The 17,858-nt window shown below is 55.3% G+C and overlaps 1 protein-coding gene across 7 annotated transcripts in view; it reads left to right on the forward strand.

Annotated features, from left to right (window-relative positions):
* MYO7A (myosin VIIA) overlaps positions 1-17,858 on the forward strand; it is a 106,723-nt gene that overhangs the window by 17,845 nt on the left and 71,020 nt on the right. For all 7 annotated transcript variants that reach the window (XM_082343263.1, XM_082343259.1, XM_082343261.1 and 4 more), the window contains 11 exons: positions 2,102-2,254; positions 9,341-9,525; positions 10,015-10,136; positions 10,223-10,365; positions 10,641-10,754; positions 11,945-12,098; positions 12,812-12,888; positions 13,423-13,542; positions 14,304-14,446; positions 15,448-15,658; positions 16,180-16,315. In XM_082343263.1, coding sequence (XP_082199389.1) covers positions 2,102-2,254; positions 9,341-9,525; positions 10,015-10,136; positions 10,223-10,365; positions 10,641-10,754; positions 11,945-12,098; positions 12,812-12,888; positions 13,423-13,542; positions 14,304-14,446; positions 15,448-15,658; positions 16,180-16,315 — 1,558 coding nt within the window. The remainder of the gene's footprint in view (positions 1-2,101; positions 2,255-9,340; positions 9,526-10,014; positions 10,137-10,222; positions 10,366-10,640; positions 10,755-11,944; positions 12,099-12,811; positions 12,889-13,422; positions 13,543-14,303; positions 14,447-15,447; positions 15,659-16,179; positions 16,316-17,858) is intronic.

Raw genomic sequence — 17,858 nt, forward strand, 5'->3', positions numbered from 1 at the left:
GGTCATGGCTCCAGTCCTCACTGAAGTCCTAATGCTCTGCTCTTGTCCAAGCTGTTCTCACTGCCAGATGTACCCCTCCTTCCCTTCCTCTACAGAGCATGTGGTCCCTGCCTCTCTGAGCTCAGTGCCAGGCCAGCTCTTTCCCAAATGTGCCCCCAGGCCCTCGAATCGGCCATGTTCCCTCTCTGTCTCTCACTGGTATGCCTTCAGGGCCAGGCCTCAGTTTCTGCCCTGGTTACACTTTGGTCTGTGCTGTAGGTGTCTGTGGACATTGACCTGAGCGCTGCTGACCTCAGCTGGGTGACCTTCCATGCAGGAAAGGGGTGGGGAAAGGCGCAGCTCTGCCATTTAACTGAGCACGCCACTTTGCCTCTCCAATGTGACTCCTCACTGTAAAACGGGACTGGTAATTCCATGATGCGATGTTAAGAGGAACAAATGAGAGCATACATCTCTTTTGCAACAAAAACTAGAAAACATTAAAGTGATAATACCCAGCACTGGTTGAGCAATTACCAGGCACCAGTGCTTTTTAGACCTGGCAGGAGTGAAACAAAGGTTGGCCATTATTGTATCAATTAACCCTCCCAACATCTCCAAGAAAAAGGGATTGTTAATCTCATTCCCATTTCATAGATGAGGCTGTAGAGGTTCAGGAAAGCAAAGTGATGTGCACAGGGCTACAGGTCTCGCAGTGGCTGAGCCACCTCTTAACTCTGTGCCGAGGTGTCTTGGGGAGGAATTATGGGACCAGAGGTTGGGGTCAAGCGGGGAAGGCAGACAGCCTGCTCAGCGTCCTCTCCCCTCTGGCCCACTCCAGGGTTTAGGACCGAGTCAGGGAAAGGGAATTTTCCAATTGGATCAGCTTTTATCAAGAAATAGGGTGGGAGAGAGGAATGTTCCACACGGGATTGGAAAGTCCAGGCAGGTTCTTTGATCTCACCACCGGACGCATTCACGTCAGGGCTGCCTGAGGGCCTGACCTGGAATGTAATGCCCCGGCCCAGGAGGTGCCATGAAATGCCAGGGAAACTGGAGTCATGAGCAATCGCTGGCCTGCCCCTCATCTCTCTGAGGGCCGTGGTCCTCTGATCCTATTTTCTCATGTGATGTGAGGGGGCTGGAATAGGGGACTTCTGGGGTCTCTCCATGACTAGGACTCTGCTTTTAATTCAGACTTGGTTCCTAGCCGTCACCAGCCGGCCATCTGTCTCATCAGGGATTCCCTGCCACGTCATTTGTGCCTGGCCCCTGTATGAGGCACTGTGAACCAGGGATAGAGCAGACATGGAACCAGCCTTGGGGAAAATTGAGGGGTCAGGGCCAGAACTGCGCTCCAACAGTGGCAGTGACCATTGCCTTGAAATGGGAGACCTAGGGTATGTGGGAGCCCAGAGGAGCCACCGACCCCAGCCTGGGGAACCAGTCAGCTTTCTGCCTGGTCCTGAGGCTCCCAGGGTTCTGGCATTTGGGAACAAGGAGGGGGCCCCAGGGGGCTTTGGAGGCTTGACTCAGGTTGTAGCCACACTGCAGAGCACAGGAGAGATTCTCACTTCTCTGAGAAGCTGGGACTGTGAGTATAGGGTGCTGGAGACCACCTGGGGGGAGGTCAGAGGAAACCACGGCTTTGCAAACTTGTTGAAAGAACCAAGGCTATTGCCCAGATGTGCTACTATCTGCCACCCGTGGCAGCAGGAAATATCACACTATCTGAATAATTTTTGTGCATTTGTTTGTCGGAGTTTGGATTTGAAGTCAAGTCTGTCTAACTCCAATGATTACACTTTCCACTCCATCCTGTAAGGTGACTGGAGAGACTAATCCCCTTTATGACAACCATAAGGTAGGGCCAAAATCCCTGCCATGCCCACCTCTTAGGTCTGCAGAGAGAATCCCCTAAGAGGAGGAAGAGTGGTCCATGAAGGGTAGGGGTGGGCGCTAACATCCTCATAGATGGTAGAACTGATAGTGTTTGGCCACAGGAGAGGCCCTTATGGGGTCGCAGATACCCGGGGTTCCCGTCCCTCCTGGGACTCTTCCCTAGCAAAGTGCAGCCAGGAGAACGCAACTAGCTTACGTTAGCCACTGTGCCTCCCCGCAGGAACACTGGATCTCCCCGCAGAACGCCAGGCACATCAAGCCCATGCACCCCACATCGGTCCACGGCGTGGAGGACATGATCCGCTTGGGGGACCTGAACGAAGCTGGCATCCTGCGCAACCTGCTCATTAGATACCGAGACCATCTCATCTACGTGAGTGCCGCCCCGCCTGCCAGCAGCCCTGCCCACTTTCAGTCCCTCTGACTTGCAGCCAGCCCTGCCCAGCCTCTGCAGCTGGCCACTGGGGACCAGGGACTCAGCCCACGCCCACGGCCGCTTGGGTCTGTGGCTCATCCTGTCTTCTGGGCTGTGGCTTGTGTGGTCTGTGATTGGAGAACGGGGAGGTTTCTTCCAAAGGTTCATGTGCCTCCGTAGGGCTGAAACCGCTGGGAAGCCAGACCAGGGAGGGGACGGTGACAGGCTCAGTGCTTTGCCCAGAGATGGGGGAGCTGCTGCTCTCCCTGGGTTTGCTGTGGGGTCAGGACCTGCCACGGGTCCTCAAGGTCAAGAGAGGATGGGTTGGAAGTCTGTGTCCTCTTGAAGGGGATGGAGGATGGACATGCTCCTTGATCCCCCAAACCCTTGAAATTGGAACCAGTCATACACACACCCCACACTTCCCCACCTTGAAACTCAAGAGGACAAATAAAGAGCATCTCACTCAGCCAGGAGTGAGCTGATCCCAAGAGGTGAGCTCAGAGACCATCAGAACAAGAAGGGCCCATCAAGATCATTTAGTCTAGAGATTCTCACACTTTCTGGCCTCAGGAACGCTTTATGTTCTTAAAAATTATTGAAGACCTCAAAGAGCTTTTGTTTATGTGGGTTATATCTATTGATATTTAACATATTAGAAATTATAACTGAGACATTTAAAAATAACCACAAAAAAATCCATTACAGGATAATGTATTTTTATGAAAAATAAATATATTTGCCAACATAAAACAATTAGTAAGAAGAGGGGCATTGTTTTACATTTTTTTCAAATATTTTTAGTATCTGACTTAATAGAAGACAACCCGATTCTCGTATCTGCTTCACATCCAGACTGATGTAATATTGTTTTGGCTGAAGTGTATGAAAAAAATCTGGCCTCACAGATATAGAGGTGGAAAAGACAAGACCTTATGGACTTCCTGAAAGGGTCTCTGGGACCCTCAGGGGTCTTTGGACCACACTCTGAGAACTGCTGACCTAGTCCCATTTTACAGACAGGGAAACTGAGGCTCTATAAGGCTTAGCCAGGCCCAGAGCTGTGTGCCCAAGCAGCTCAGGGGCGAAGGAAGCTGTGGGTGTACAACAAGGAGAGAGCAGGAGGGAGCCCCCTGAGCCAGGTCCCCAGGCTGGGCATGCTCAGGGGAGGTGTGGGGTGATAAGTGCCTGAGAGAGGTGCAGAGCTGGTTCCGCAGGGTCTGTAGGAGTGAGGTCTCACTCCCAGGTCACTTCCTGACTGCTGGTGGAGGTGGCGTTCAGGAAGGGGCACTGCATGAACAGAAGGCCTGAGGCAGGACCGTGCCAAGTAAGTGATTCGTCAGGACTGGAAGGGGAGCCAGGGAGACAGAGCTGGGAGAGTCTGAGGAAGCACAACAAGGAACTCTCGGGCCCTCAGAAGTCCTAGAATTGTGGTGCCTCGGCTGCTCTGGAGGCCCTCTGCCAGCCTCCCCACTCTGGGTCCTTCTGCAGCTTTAAGCTCCCAAGAAGAGGCTGTGCTTGGGCCCTTGATGTATGTTGATTGCATAGGCTCAGCAAGCAGCTTTCTCAGGGAGCCCCTTAGTACCGACAAAGCCTCTCTCACTCCTTTCCTCATCCAGGGGGCAGGGCACAATGGCACCTCCAGATGTGAGCAGTGTCACCTAGACAATGTGGGGGGGCAGCTAGGACTTGAGCCCAGGCCAGAGATATCCCATGGGAACCTCTGGTGTCTGCACCCCAGTTTTTGGCGGTTCCCTCCTCCCTCCTCTCTCTGGACAGCAGGTGGACACAGGAGGGTCCGGGCGCTCTCCACGGCCGTCCACCCAGGCCTGGGTGGAGTCTGACACTTGGGTCTGGAGGTGAGTGGAAGCCTGCCTACCTGCCTGCCCAGGGAGGCCACTGCAGAGCTGATGTCCTGACACAATCTCCTTTTGGGGGTGAGCTTCACGGGGCGGGGAGCTGAGTGAGGTGGGAGTTGTTTCCACCAGGAACCCCGCGGACAAAGTCTAAGAATAATTCAGAGGCATGTAGTTGGTTATTTTGCGCGTAGTTTAGTGATTTTGCCGGCAAACTGGTTCTTAGTAAGTGAGGGGGAATCGGTTGGTAGACTGAATCAAAGAACAAAGGCAAAAACAGGATTCAAAAGGGAGAGGGGAGGAAAAAACTTCAGACAGTCCGAAATCAGTGAATCTTGTTTGTGAAGTTTTGAGGGTAGACTGATTAGCTGGCAGCCAGCAGAGAAATCAGCTTGAACATTAGGCCTTACCTAGGTTGACTGTGGGATCAAAGAAAAGAATTCTAGAGGTTTGTGGATTCTCCAGAGAACCCTGCGATCTGCACCATTTGCCTCATTAGAAGTTTCACTAGTAGCCTTTCTGACTGATTTTTGGGTGAGGGAGAGGAGGCGCGGGTGAGGGTGGGGAGGGCATGGGGGTGGTGCCCACACGGGGTGTCTGAGCTGTCTTTCTCCTTCAGAGACTCATGGCTGGAAATCAAGTCATGGCACCTGGAAGGTGCCCAGCTTGGATAGTCTGTGGGCCTAAGATGCTGGGTGTCTGTTGGTCTGGGGAGCTGTGCTCCAGAATTGTAGGGCTCAAGAAGGTTTCCTTGACTTGCTGACTCTATGATTCTGTGACTGGGTGGATGAAGTGGGATTAGAGCAGGGCTTTGAAGAAGCAGCCAGGCCATTGTCCCACCCAGAAACCATACCTGCCCCTAACCATGGCAACCCCTGGTCACTTCATGGCTTGGGTTACCCTGGGCACACCCCCATGAACCCAGGATTTCCTCAGATTACCACGGCCACTCACAGCCTTGGGCCCGGAGGACGCTCTGTCCCTGACTGTCTGCCCAGGGCTTGCCTGCTCCAGCTGGCCTGCCCCCAGGAGCGTGAGGGACAGCACCCCAGGGCCGTAAGTCAGCCCAAGACATCTTACATGGGGCAGAGCCCTCAGAGGACACCTAGCAACCTCTCACTGGGTGGTCCCAGAGGCCAGGGGTCGTCCCTGGGTCGTGCGGGCAATAGGTGGCAGGGCTGATGCTGAACACGGGCTGGAGCCCTGGTCTGGGAGCTGGGGGGCCTGGATCCAGGTCTTGACAGGTTGCCTTTAGGGAGTCCCTACCCATTTCTGGTCTCAGCCGTCCCTTTGGCACAATGGGGTGGGTGCCTCTGTGACACTGGGAAGGTGTATGTGTCTAAGATGTATGTCTTGGTCTCTATGGCCTGCTAAGGGAGAGGCCCCAGGGCTAGCAGGCCCGGAGGCTTCCTGGAGGAGGTGGATTCCTACCATATCTCCTGGGGTGTGTCTCTGGCCCAAGAGAGGCTCCTTGATCTCCACCTGCGGACTTGGGGGCCCCTAGGGACCTGTGTACTATGTCCTTGGCTTGGGAATAATCCTTATCTCTTCCCTACTCCAGCCCATGGGCCCACAGGGCAGGCTTTATTATGGAGACTTGAGAAGAGGCCTGTGCTGGGTAGTTGGACATTAACTCTCTGCTGACAATGAACCCTTGGATAGACAGAGCCAGAGGGCCTCAGGGAGCAGTGCCTAGAACCTCAGGGGACGGATGGGTGCTGAGGCCCAGAGAAAGGCAGGACGGGCCTGAGTCTCATTGTCAGCAGTGGCCAAGCCCCTCACTTCTTTTACCTCCCCCACTGCCAGCTCCGCAGTCTCACAGGTGAATTCCTGGGATTTGGGGGAGCCCAGGTGCGGAGGCGAGAGCTGGGGTTCTGGTGCCAGGGTCCCTCCTTCATCCCACTCCCTGCTTATCTGCTGTGTGACCTTGGCAAGTCCCGCCCCTTCTCGGAGGCTCAATTCTCCCATCTGAGAAGGGGCGCCATGACTGCACCTCACAGTGGCCTTCTGACAGTACAGGGAGAGATGGCCTGGAAGCTGCAAAGTCCTGCGCCCGACAGGGATCTTCCTGGCAGGTGGTGTGTCCTTGTCCTTCTGCTGGGCCGGGTCCTCTCGCTGAAGGAAAAGGCTTCGTTTTTATTATTTAGTTTGAAATGGGTATATGTGCTACAGATTGGAAAATATTCCTTCTGCCACAGAGATAACCACTGCTACTAACTTCTTATTTATCCTCTAAGAGAAAGACTATATATGATATATATGATATTAAATTATACATATGTATAATTAAAATTTTTTTCTACAAAATGATAGCATTCCTCCCCACACTTGTGTGCTTTTTCCACTAGCCCCAGCCCCGGGCCATCCTTCCTGTCAGCGTAGGCAGGCCTGCCGCAGTGTTGCTGACAGGCCTGTCCCCTCAGCCCCTTTTCTTGCTGTTTCCTGTGGACAGCAGTGAACTTCTTCTCCATCCATTAATTTAGTGACTCATTCGTTCACTTGCCAAACATTTGCTGAGCGTGTCCTATGCACTGTGCACAGTATTGGGCCCCAGGTAGAGAGAGGAGTGAGGCTGGGGGCAGAGGCCTTGAACCAGAACTATGGAGCAGTCGGGGGCCAAGTGAAGGGCACCATGGAGGCTGTGATGGGTCATACAGGAGGGTGCCTGGCTTCCTGTGGGGGGAGCGCTCATCTCCGTTTGGACCTGAAGGATGAGCAGGCAGTAGCTGGGTGAGGGGGCAGGGGATGGAGCGTGGTGCTTTTAACAGAAGGTTTAATATGGAGGGAGCCTCTGGCTGTGGGATGAGGCTAACAGGGCCAGGGCTCCGAGGTCTTGTGGGCAGGGAAAGGATATTGACTTTGTCCTGAGGCCATGGGGAATCTCTTGAGGGTTTTCAGGAGGGGGATGACACAGTCAGATTTTCAAAGAGCTGACTCTGGTTCCCAGTGGAGGACAGATTGTAGGGGGCAGTGTGGAAGCTGGGAACCCAGAGGGGAGACGCCTGGCTGGGGAGGTGGCCGTGCCCACGGAGAGAAGTGCATCGTTATGAAGGAGAGGGAGGCTTCCCGGCGTCCCACCCCGGTGAAGGTCGGTGGTGAAGGTTGGCGGTGAAGGACGGTGGTGAAGGTCGGCTGTGAAGGATGGCGGTGGTGCTGTTGGCCGAGCCGGGAGGCAGAGGAGGAGCAGGGTTGGAGGGGAGAGTGAGCTCCCCTCTGGACAGGCTGATGGACATCAAGTGGGGGAGGGCGCTGAGGGGTCTAGTGCTCAGGAGGGCCCTCTGGGCTGTGGGCAGAGTAGAGAGGGCATTGGGAGCTGTGAGGGGGAGAAGAGGATCCAGGCCCAGCCCCTGGAAGGCTTCTTGTGGCATCTCAGTGCTCCCTTTGCCCTGTGCTTGGTCTGTCCTCAGGGCCACCTCGGTCTGGCTCTGACTACCCCCGTCGATCGGTTCATTGGGTCTGAAATAGTGTCTCTGCCTCCTGCGTCTGTAGCTGCTATTCATTCTCCCCAGCTGCCAGGGTGACCTTTTCCCAGCAATCCTCCCAAATGTCCTGTCCTTTTATGCCTCTGTGCTTGATCCCCACTGACGGGCCCTCCACTGCCCTGCCCCCCCTCCCCCCCAATCTCAAGGAATCCCTGTGCCTGGTGCGAGCTGCCAGGGCCCCAGGCTCTCCCTCCCTGCCACCCAGCGTGTGGCTGTCAGCTCCTGCACATGCCTCAGGGAAGGGTTCTTGAATGACAGCGCGGAGCCTAGCTGGCCGGAGGCCACATGGTGATCACGGGCCAGGTCGTTGAGCATCGCTTTGTTAAGGAAGTATTCAGAAGAAAGGAAGGGAGCGCTTGTGGACAGCCGACTCTGTACCAGACACCTGCCAGAGGTTGTGCCCTTTGGTCTCTACGACAGCCCTGGGAGGTGGGTGTTAACCCTCTCCCTTTTACAGATGAGCAAACTGAGGCTTAGAGAAGCGAAGTGATCTGCCAAAGGGATGTTCCTTGTGGCTGTCTCTCCTGCCTGGTTACCAGAGTCTAGCTGGTAGGAAGAGCCAGGGGGAGAGGAGAGTCCACTGGGGCCCAAAAGGGCAATGTCTGGCAGGAGAGAAGCCTGGGTCTGGGGCGCTAAGCCCAGGGCAGCTTTGCATGGCCACACCTGCCCCCGCGGTGGGCACTTGCCCTGGCATGCGGTGCTGGCAGCAGCACCTTCCCTGCACGGTCACCTTGGGCTGAGGCTGCTGGGGCGTGACTGGGGCTCTGGTATGAGGCACTGGGCCCTGGGTGGGAGGGGATGGGCAGGGCTGTCGCCTCCCCTGCACAGTCACATCTTTCTTCAACCCCTCCGGGCCCAGATGTCAATAGATCCATCACCAATTATAAGCTGGGCCTGACTTTTTTGAGTTGGAGTGGGGAGAGGTGGGGAGGGAAGGAGAAGTAACCCCTGAGGGCCTCCCTGTGTCCTGGCGGCAGGAGGGCCAGGCCTTGTTGTCCCCTGTGTGGCAGGGCCCGGGCCCACAACAGGAAACTTTGCACATAGGTGCCCTAACAGAGAAGCCCGAGGAGAGAAAGCCCCCAGAAGGCTCTCTGAGGTGTGTCTGGCCTGTGTGTCCCCACTGCCCAGGATGGCTGGAGGCGCTCTGTCCCCCAGAGCACAGGGCCAGTGCTGCAGAGACTGGGGCCCACCCAGCCCCTTTAGCTCTTTATGGCTTCATTCCACTCCCCCCTCACCAACCCAACTCCTCCACTCTGGAAAGGTCCCGTTTGTGAATTTTACTCTGAAAGTTTGGGATGCAGGGTTTGGAGGCAAAGGTGGGAGCCAGCATTTGAGGATTACCTACAGTGTGCTATAAATTGTAAAGTCCACCATCTTCTTTAATCTTCATAAACAGTTATATTATGCCCATTTTACGGATAAAGATAAGGAAATTGAGGCTTTGAGACCCGCCTTCCCTCCCTCCCCACTTCCTCCCTCCTTTCATCAAATGTCTCTGAGCACCTACTGTGAGCCCGACCCAATGCTAATCTGAAGGCCCCACCCCCAGCTCATAGGGAGGTAGGATTCTGACCCCAGATCCATGTGACTCCAAAGCCAGTGCTGTCCCTTCCAGAGGGACGGAGCAGGGCAGAGCCTGAGAGCTTTGTAGAGTCAGAACCTCCCACATGGGAAGGGGTGAGCTCCCTGTTCCTTGTTGCCCACAGACCTACACGGGCTCCATCCTGGTGGCTGTGAACCCCTACCAGCTGCTCTCTATCTACTCGCCAGAACACATCCGCCAGTACACCAACAAGAAGATTGGGGAGATGCCCCCACATATCTTTGCCATTGCTGACAACTGCTACTTCAACATGAAGCGCAACAGCCGTGACCAGTGCTGCATCATCAGGTGGGCGGCCCAGGACCAGCATGGAGCTCCAGGCTTGGCCCCTAGAACTCCTGCTCTGTGCTCCCGCTAATGCCTCATAATATAGAGAATCACCTCCCCTTTCCCAGGCCTTATACCTCTATTAATGCTACCAAAGCTCATGTTAACTTTTGAGACCAACCTTGTTTACTGCTGGCTCCTGTTAAATTACGGTCAGTTGCAACCTCAGGCTCCTGTTCTCTCTTGGGCAGAGGGTAAAACAACAAAGCATTGATCGAGCATCTAGTTCATGCCATGCTGTGTGGCAGTGTGGATGGAAGAGTGTGTGTGTCTGAATGAAGGGGAAAGAAAGTAACCTTTAGCTGTGGCAGGGCACTGAGCTCCTTTCGCCTTCCCCAGGCCTGGAAGGTCCTTAGCGTCAGCCCATTTTACAGACAGGGAGCTGGTTGGAGGGGGGGCCGCAGTTTAGGGCAGTAACAGGTCTTGCCTCTGCCTGGGTCTCCTCTGCAGTGGGGAGTCTGGGGCAGGGAAGACGGAGAGCACAAAGCTGATCCTGCAGTTCCTGGCGGCCATCAGTGGGCAGCACTCGTGGATCGAGCAGCAGGTGCTGGAAGCCACCCCCATCCTGGAAGGTAGGGCCGGGCTCTCAGGGCAGGGCTGGGGGGCTGGGGGGCGATCGACACTGACCGTGACCCATGAACGTCTGCCCACCCTGCAGCATTTGGGAATGCCAAGACCATTCGCAACGACAACTCAAGCCGCTTCGGGAAGTACATTGACATCCACTTCAACAAGCGGGGAGCCATCGAGGGCGCCAGGATCGAGCAGTACCTGCTGGAGAAGTCACGTGTCTGTCGCCAGGTGGGCCTGAGCTCCTGGGCAGAGCTGCGCCTGCGCAGGAGCCCCAGCCTCAGGGGGGTGTGGGGTGCACGCCATCTGCATAGCCTTGCTTGTCCCTGTGTTGCTGCTTGCTTGCCTCAGTGCCTGAAATCCCAGCAGGAAACCCACCCACGGGGACTTTCTCATGAAAGGCACTTGTTAACATAGTCAACTGTTTACAGTCTGCTTGACTGTCTGATTCCTGATGGCCTCCTCCTGCCCTCCCATCCCCCAACACCTTGTGCTCCCATTTTTAGGCCCCCGATGAAAGGAATTACCACGTGTTCTACTGCATGCTGGAGGGCATGAGTGAGGAGCAGAAGAGGAAGCTGGGCCTGGGCCAGGCCACGGACTATAATTACTTGGCCATGGTGAGGCCCAGGTGGGGCACCCGGGGAGGGGGACACCGTCCCAGCCCCTTCCCAGCTCCAGGCCTGGTGGGTAGGAACTTCTTTGTGGGCTTTCTTCCATCCTCTGACTGGCCCCAGCCCACCATAAGGCCTGTTCCCCACGTGGACACACACCTGCTTGTACACACATCTAGATGAATTATCCCCACAGACACACACATTCCTAACTGTGTAGACGTCCCAGACCCAGGGATGCGTAGACACACACATGCCCACATGTACACACGCCCGGCCCTGTCTGCACACGTGTGAGGTGATACGTTATTCTTTGAGGACGTGGAGAGTGGGACCTCTGCCAGGGCCCCCGGGATTGTGGGGTACAGCCTGCTGTGGCTTCAGCCTCAGGGGCTTTCTGGTTGCAGGGTCCTGGTGCCAGCCTCTTGTTGCTGTCTGGCCATAAAGGAAAAGTGGGCCTGAGGCCATTGCTGCCACTCAGCGCCAGTGGTGGACCATGCACACAGCAGGCTGGATTGGGGGGCACCAGCTTCCCTAGCCCTGGGGGGAGCCCATGCCTGGTTGTCTGGACCTGAGGTGGGCCAGCCACGTGGACACAAGTGTGGGCTATGGCACCTGAGGGATGTGGGACAACCAAGGGGTGTGTGTGTGTGTGTATTGTAGGTGTGGCAGGCCTTTCTGGACACTTCCGTTAGCTGGCTGGCACACTCGGATACACACACATACACACACACATGCAAACACGGGTCTCATAGGCACACCCAATGGGGCAGAGCCCAGGTGATGCCCTGCCTGTCTGTAGTTACCACCTCCCACCTTCTACCCCAGGTTGCACCTTGTGAGGGGTCCCAGTTCCTGAGGGGGGGTGTCCGGGGGGGGGAGGGGTAAGGTAAGGCCTTGGTGCTGTGGCTGCCAGGCAGGGTGACGGGGGCAGGCCTGGCATCAGCGAGCTGGCTCCTCTCACCCATGGGAAGAAGGGGCATCCACGCTCCCCAGATGTGGGAAATGTATTCTGGAGAAGGCCAGCCAGGAGCTTTCTAGACTTTCTGGAGGAGTCATAGGTGAAGTCAGTGGTCAGAAACCCAGGCTGGCCTGGCCAGGCAGAGGGCCCTTCAGCCCAGGCACTGCCTCTCTGTGGGTACCTGTGGCCTCGCTGACACCCTTCTGCACCCCACTCTCCCACCCCCTCCCACCAGGGTAACTGCATAACCTGTGAGGGCCGCGAGGACAGCCAGGAGTATGCCAACATCCGCTCGGCCATGAAGGTGCTCATGTTCACTGACACGGAGAACTGGGAGATCTCGAAGCTCCTGGCCGCCATCCTGCACCTGGGCAACCTGCAGTATGAAGGTGAGTGACTGAACAGCCATCTTCAGAAAAGAAGGCAGGCTAGAAAAGGGAACACGTTCACTCCTCTGACACTCCAGCAATGTGCCAGGCTGGGAGGTGGTCCTCTGAGACAGGCACCAAGTCCACTCTGCTCTTGCCCTGGTGTCCAGCATGGTCCCGGGACAGAGTAAGAGCTCTGGGAACGTTTGCTCAGTGTGAATGAATGATCCCAGCTCTAAGGAGCTCACAGTCTAGTGAGTCTTGAAAGACTAAGAGACATGGAGAAAGCATGCACAAGGCAGAAGGAAGAGCCTGTGCAAAGGTCCTGAGGCCTGAGAGAGCACGGCACATTCGGCGAAGGGCAGATGGTATCAGGCACAGAGCTAGACAAGTTCACCAAGCCTGTCTCAGGAGCCCCTGATTGCTCTGGGGGTCTGGAGTGGGGGTCATGGGAGAGGGGGCCATGACTGCCAGCGTCTGCTACTTGGATGTCAGGCATAGAGCCAGATACTGGGCATGCATGCTCCCTACCCTCCTGGTGCCCGTGGCTCATGGTGACAACATTTGTCAAACTGATATTAACCCAGAAAAGCATTTAGTCATGGTGCTGATGCCCTCTGTGGGCAGGGCAGTCCCCCTGAGAGTGGGCAGAGCCACCTCGTCCTCCTAGACTGTCCCTTTCCCCCCACGCCCACCCCCTCTTGCCTGACGCTGTGCCCTGGTGCTGCTGACAGACCGTACGTTTGAAAACCTGGATGCCTGCGAGGTCCTCTTCTCCCCGTCCCTGGCCACAGCCGCGTCTCTGCTCGAGGTCAGTGAGAGCTTTCTGTCCCCTCGGCTGCTTCTCTTTCTCCCAGAGGAGCAGTTTTGACTTCAGGCTCAGGGAGCTGGGGCCCTCTGCTTGGAGAGTTCTAGAAGTTCGACGTCGAGAACCGGTTGTGTGCAGGATCTGTGTTGGGCACGGGTCCCGGAGGAGGAGTGGAGACCTAGCGCGGCTGCCCCTGGGGAGGGTGTGGAGCATGGGGGCGCCCTGAGAGGGTCAGTCAGTCTTGTAGTCAAGATTTACTAGGCTCTGCCTCGAGTTGGAAAACTGGTATAAATAAAGCCAGAGTCAAAGCCAGTGCCGGAGGGACAGGGGACATGCTGGGGGGATGGGAGGGGGCTGTTGAGGAGAGAGCAGTTCCTTCTCAGCGGCCCTTGGGTGGGTTTGATGACTGGGGAGGATATGGCCGTGGAGGGCAGAGTCTGAGTCAGGCCTGGTGGAAAGTGGGAGGGGCTCTAGGTGTGATGGAGGGAGGGGCAGGCTGGCGGGTGGCTGAGGGGTGCCTGGATGTTGCCCCACTAGGTGAACCCCCCAGACCTGATGAACTGCCTGACCAGCCGCACCCTCATCACCCGCGGGGAGACGGTGTCCACCCCGCTCAGCAGGGAGCAGGCGCTGGACGTGAGAGACGCCTTCGTCAAGGTGGAGTGGCTGCCGGCTCTCCCCGCCCCACGGGAGGTGGGGTTGTTGATGGACAGGAGCCGAGGAGTCCACAGAGCTGGAAGGACGTCTGGGCCTTGACCCCGGTCTGCCCTTGGGTCCGGCTCCAGCCACTGGCTCTCTCTGGGGCCTGGGCAAGAGCCTGCCTTCCCCGGAGCCTCATTCGTCTTTCCCACAAGGGGCTGGGAGCTGTGCTCTTCAGGGGCCCCAACAGCTCTGGTGCCCTGAGGCCCTCCACACCTGGGCTGCTTCATGCTGAATGATAATCTTTGGTCACTCAGTCTGCTGTGCTATTCCCAGCCCAGGGGATACCCTCTCTGATCTCTCCAACGAAGACCGCCGCAGAGGGGCTGGGTCGGGTGGAGAGGCCCCCCAGTCCTGCCATTTTGTCATCCATTGAGCCCCTCCGCTGTGCCAGGCCCTGTGCTGGGCTCTGGGACCCTCGTGATAATCAGAGCTGAAGGGGAGACAGAGGTGGTTGGAGAGATGGGAGCCCAAACTGTGTGAGGTCAGGAGAAGTTTCTTGGTGGAGCTGATATCTCCACAGGGCTTTGAAAAACAGGCAGGAATTGTTCTGGCAGGAGAGGGTGCTCCACGGAGAGGGAGAAGCTGGAATAAAAGCTTGGGGGTTTCGTGCAGCAGGAAGGGGCTGGAGTGAGGCCACGGAGGCCCAGGAGCCTGGCCGGTCCTCCTGGGAGGCTGTGGCTGCTCCCCGTGGCTTATGCCGCTGCCTCTCCCCGCAGGGGATCTACGGGCGGCTCTTTGTGTGGATTGTGGACAAGATCAACGCAGCAATTTACAAGCCTCCCTCCCAGGAAGTGACGAACTCTCGGCGGTCCATTGGCCTCCTGGACATCTTTGGGTTCGAGAACTTTGCTGTGAACAGGTACCACATGGGCTGTGTCCTGTGGGAATTTTCTTCTACAACATGGGCTTAAGTGTCAAATGTCTCCCTTTAAACTACATTTAGCTGGCTCCAAGCACACTCATGCCAGGCTGTTGGAAAATTTGACTCCAGACACCCTGTGGGGCCCTTTCCCCTTCTTCCCTGTCCCCTCCAGTCCCTGGGTCAGCTGAGGCCAGCTGGGGTGGTGGAGCAAAGGCTCTCACACCATCACAGACACTCTAGTCCCCGCTGCCCATCAGTCCAGCGTCCAAGCTCCAAGGTGCCTCAAAGCAGGTGAGGCTGGGACTGAGCCCAGCTTGAGATGGGGTGTTGGCCATCGCTGGTGTCCCACTTGGGGGCTGTGTGAGGGGCAGATGGATGGAGCAGGCCCAGGTGGACACTGGAGCTGGAGGCAGCCAGCCCTGCCCCACTTTTTAGCTGTGTGACCCCAGGCAAGTCACTTCAATTCCTGTAATGTTCAGATGTCTCAAAGCCCTCCACACCACCAAAACACCCACACTGAACACATGAAGTGTCTGTCACCTGGGAGAGCACTGAGTTGGTGGCTCAGAGATGTCACTGTCAAGGCCCTTCTTGCCAAATCTCACGAGCCCCCTTCCCACGTCTGCTGACGCTTTGGGTCTCTCTTTGAGGCCCCTTCCCAGTGCCTTGGCTCTTCCTCTCCCAGGTGCTCTGCCAGGGGTGTGGTGCCCATCTACCAGCCCTCTCCCAGGGCCTGGTCATGCAGGGAAGAGGGCTCCAGCCTTAACTCTCCTTCCGACTCACTGAGTGACCTTGGGCAAGTGCTGTGCCCTCTCTGGGCCTCCGTGTCCTCTTCGGTAATGGAGGGGGTTGCACTTGCAATGCTGGTTCACCTCAGAGATTGGAAGTCCCAGGGGCACACTGCACACCAAGCTGGGGCCGGCCCCTGAGCAGCAAGGCAGGGCCTGAACATCCCCCTGCCTCCCGCTGCCACCTGTGCCCTGAACCCCTCCCTGCAGCTTCGAGCAGCTGTGCATCAACTTCGCCAATGAGCACCTGCAGCAGTTCTTCGTGCGGCACGTGTTCAAGCTGGAACAGGAGGAGTATGACCTGGAGAGCATCGACTGGCTGCACATCGAGTTCACAGACAACCAGGACGCCCTGGACATGATCGCTAACAAGCCCATGAACATCATTTCCCTCATCGATGAGGAGAGCAAGTTCCCCAAGGTGGGCCTGCAGCGGAGCGGGGCAGACACGTCCCCTCCACACTCTGAGCCTCCGCTTTCCTCATCTGTGGAATGGGACTAATGACACGCGCCTCTCAGAGCAGCTTTGGGGCCGGTTCAAGTGCTCTCATCTGACATTTGGGAATTACCTACGGTCCAGTGGGTCCTGGACCAAACTATGAAGATCTAAGCATGCAGCTGGTGCAGAATAGGTGCTCCAGATGCGGAATATGTCTTAGAGTGGGGGAGGGGCTGCTCTCATGATTTTAATCATGGGAAATAGATTTTCTAAGCTGGAATGTACTTTCAAGGTTGTGTAATTCCAATTCACCCACTTAACAGATGGGGAAATGGAGGCCCAGAGAGCTCCTGTGTGGGGCATAAGTAAAGGGAGGGAAGCTGTTGGGAAAGACAGAAGAGGGAGTGAAAAGACAGGGGGCAGGAAAGGCAGTAGGGCCTGGTGGAGAGTGGGACGACAGGGAGGAGAGGGTGGGCTTGACAGCTGCTCCTTTGTTCCCACAGGGCACAGACACCACCATGTTGCATAAACTGAACTCCCAGCACAAGCTCAACTCGAACTACGTTCCCCCCAAGAACAACCACGAGACCCAGTTTGGGATCATCCACTTTGCAGGCGTTGTTTACTATGAGAGTCAAGGTACAGGTGGGCCCTCTGGGGCTGGCTGTCTCTCTTTGCTTGTGTCCCCTCCCTTCCTTCCCCTTCTCCAGCCCAGGACAGAGACCAGGGCCCTGGAATACAAAGAGGGAAGGGATGTTAGGAAGCATTGGGCTCAGTGCTTTTTTTTAGGGATTTAAAAAAAATTGTGGTAAAATATATGTAATATAAAATTTACCATTTTAACAATTTTTAAGTCTACAGTTCAGTGGCATTAAGTATATTCACAATATTGTACAACCATCACCACTCTCCAGAGCCTATTCATCATCACCCCAAATAGAAGCTCTGTACCCACTAAACAATAACTCTCCATCCTCCCCCCACCCGCTAGTCCCTGATAACCTCTATTCTGCTTTCTGTCTCTATGTATCTGACTATTCTAAGTACCTCATATAAGTGGAAACATACAATATCTGACCTTTTGTGTCTGGCTTATTTCACTTAGCATAATGCCCTCAAGGTTCATCCATGTTGCAGCATGTGTCAGAATTTTCTTTCTTTTTTATGACTGAATAATATTCCATTGTATTTGTGTGTGTGTGTGTGTGTGTGTGTATACACCACATTTTATTTATCCATTCATCTGTTGGTGGACATTTGGGTTGTTTCCACCTTTTGGCTGTTGTGCATAGTGCTGCCATGAACATGGGTGTATACGTATCTTTTTGAGTCCCTGCTTTCAATTCTTCGGGTGGACTCAATGCTCTTTTGCACATATGGGGAAACTGAGTCTCAGAAGGGGCAGTTAACGTTTTTCTAGATCACACAGCCTATTGGCTGCAAAGCCAGGCCTACAACTAGCCCAGTTACTCACCAAAACTCTTTGAGCAACAAGACCAAGTTTGGTCTTTGAAGGAGATGTATCTTCTTTTCTCCTGGGAGATACAATTGGGCTCATTTTAAAGCTAGAAGTGAGGAAGAAGGTCAGAAAACAGTCAAGTTATCCCCACTTGGAATTCTTACAGGGTCTGTCAGAAGCGGGCAGGCTGCCCTTGCCGAACGCACTCCTCACACCCTGGTGCAAAGGGCTGGCCTTGAATGGGCCTCAGCTGTGGGATGTGTCTGCCCTCCCGCCTTCAGTCCCAAAGGGTCCCACCCACAGCCAAAGCCAGTGAAATTCCAAACGAACAAGCAAAGGGCCACTGCTTTCATACTTCCTTGTTGAGTTGGTCCAGAAGGCAGAGAGCAAGCCATGCGGCAATTATGGAATCAGAAGGCTGCTCAGCCCTCATTAAATTATCGGGTGTGAGATCTGCCCCACCTGTTAGAAAGAAGAAAGCCAATGTTAAGTTTGAAGGAGTGTTGGGCAAACAAATGGATCTGTTGTTTGGAATAAGAGAGGGGTTTTTTTTTCAGTTCAGTCCAACCAACGTTCACTGAGCATCTATTATGTACTAGGCTTCATGATGTGGCTGAGGAGGCGAGAATGAAAATTGAGCAAACTCTACTCAGTTATAAAATTATAGAATATTTTTAGACCTGGAGGGAACATAAGGCTCATCTACTTTTATGGATTTGGAAA

Source organism: Balaenoptera borealis (assembly GCF_965194805.1).
Source record: "Balaenoptera borealis genome assembly, chromosome: 11".
Taxonomy (NCBI): Eukaryota; Metazoa; Chordata; class Mammalia; order Artiodactyla; family Balaenopteridae; genus Balaenoptera; species Balaenoptera borealis.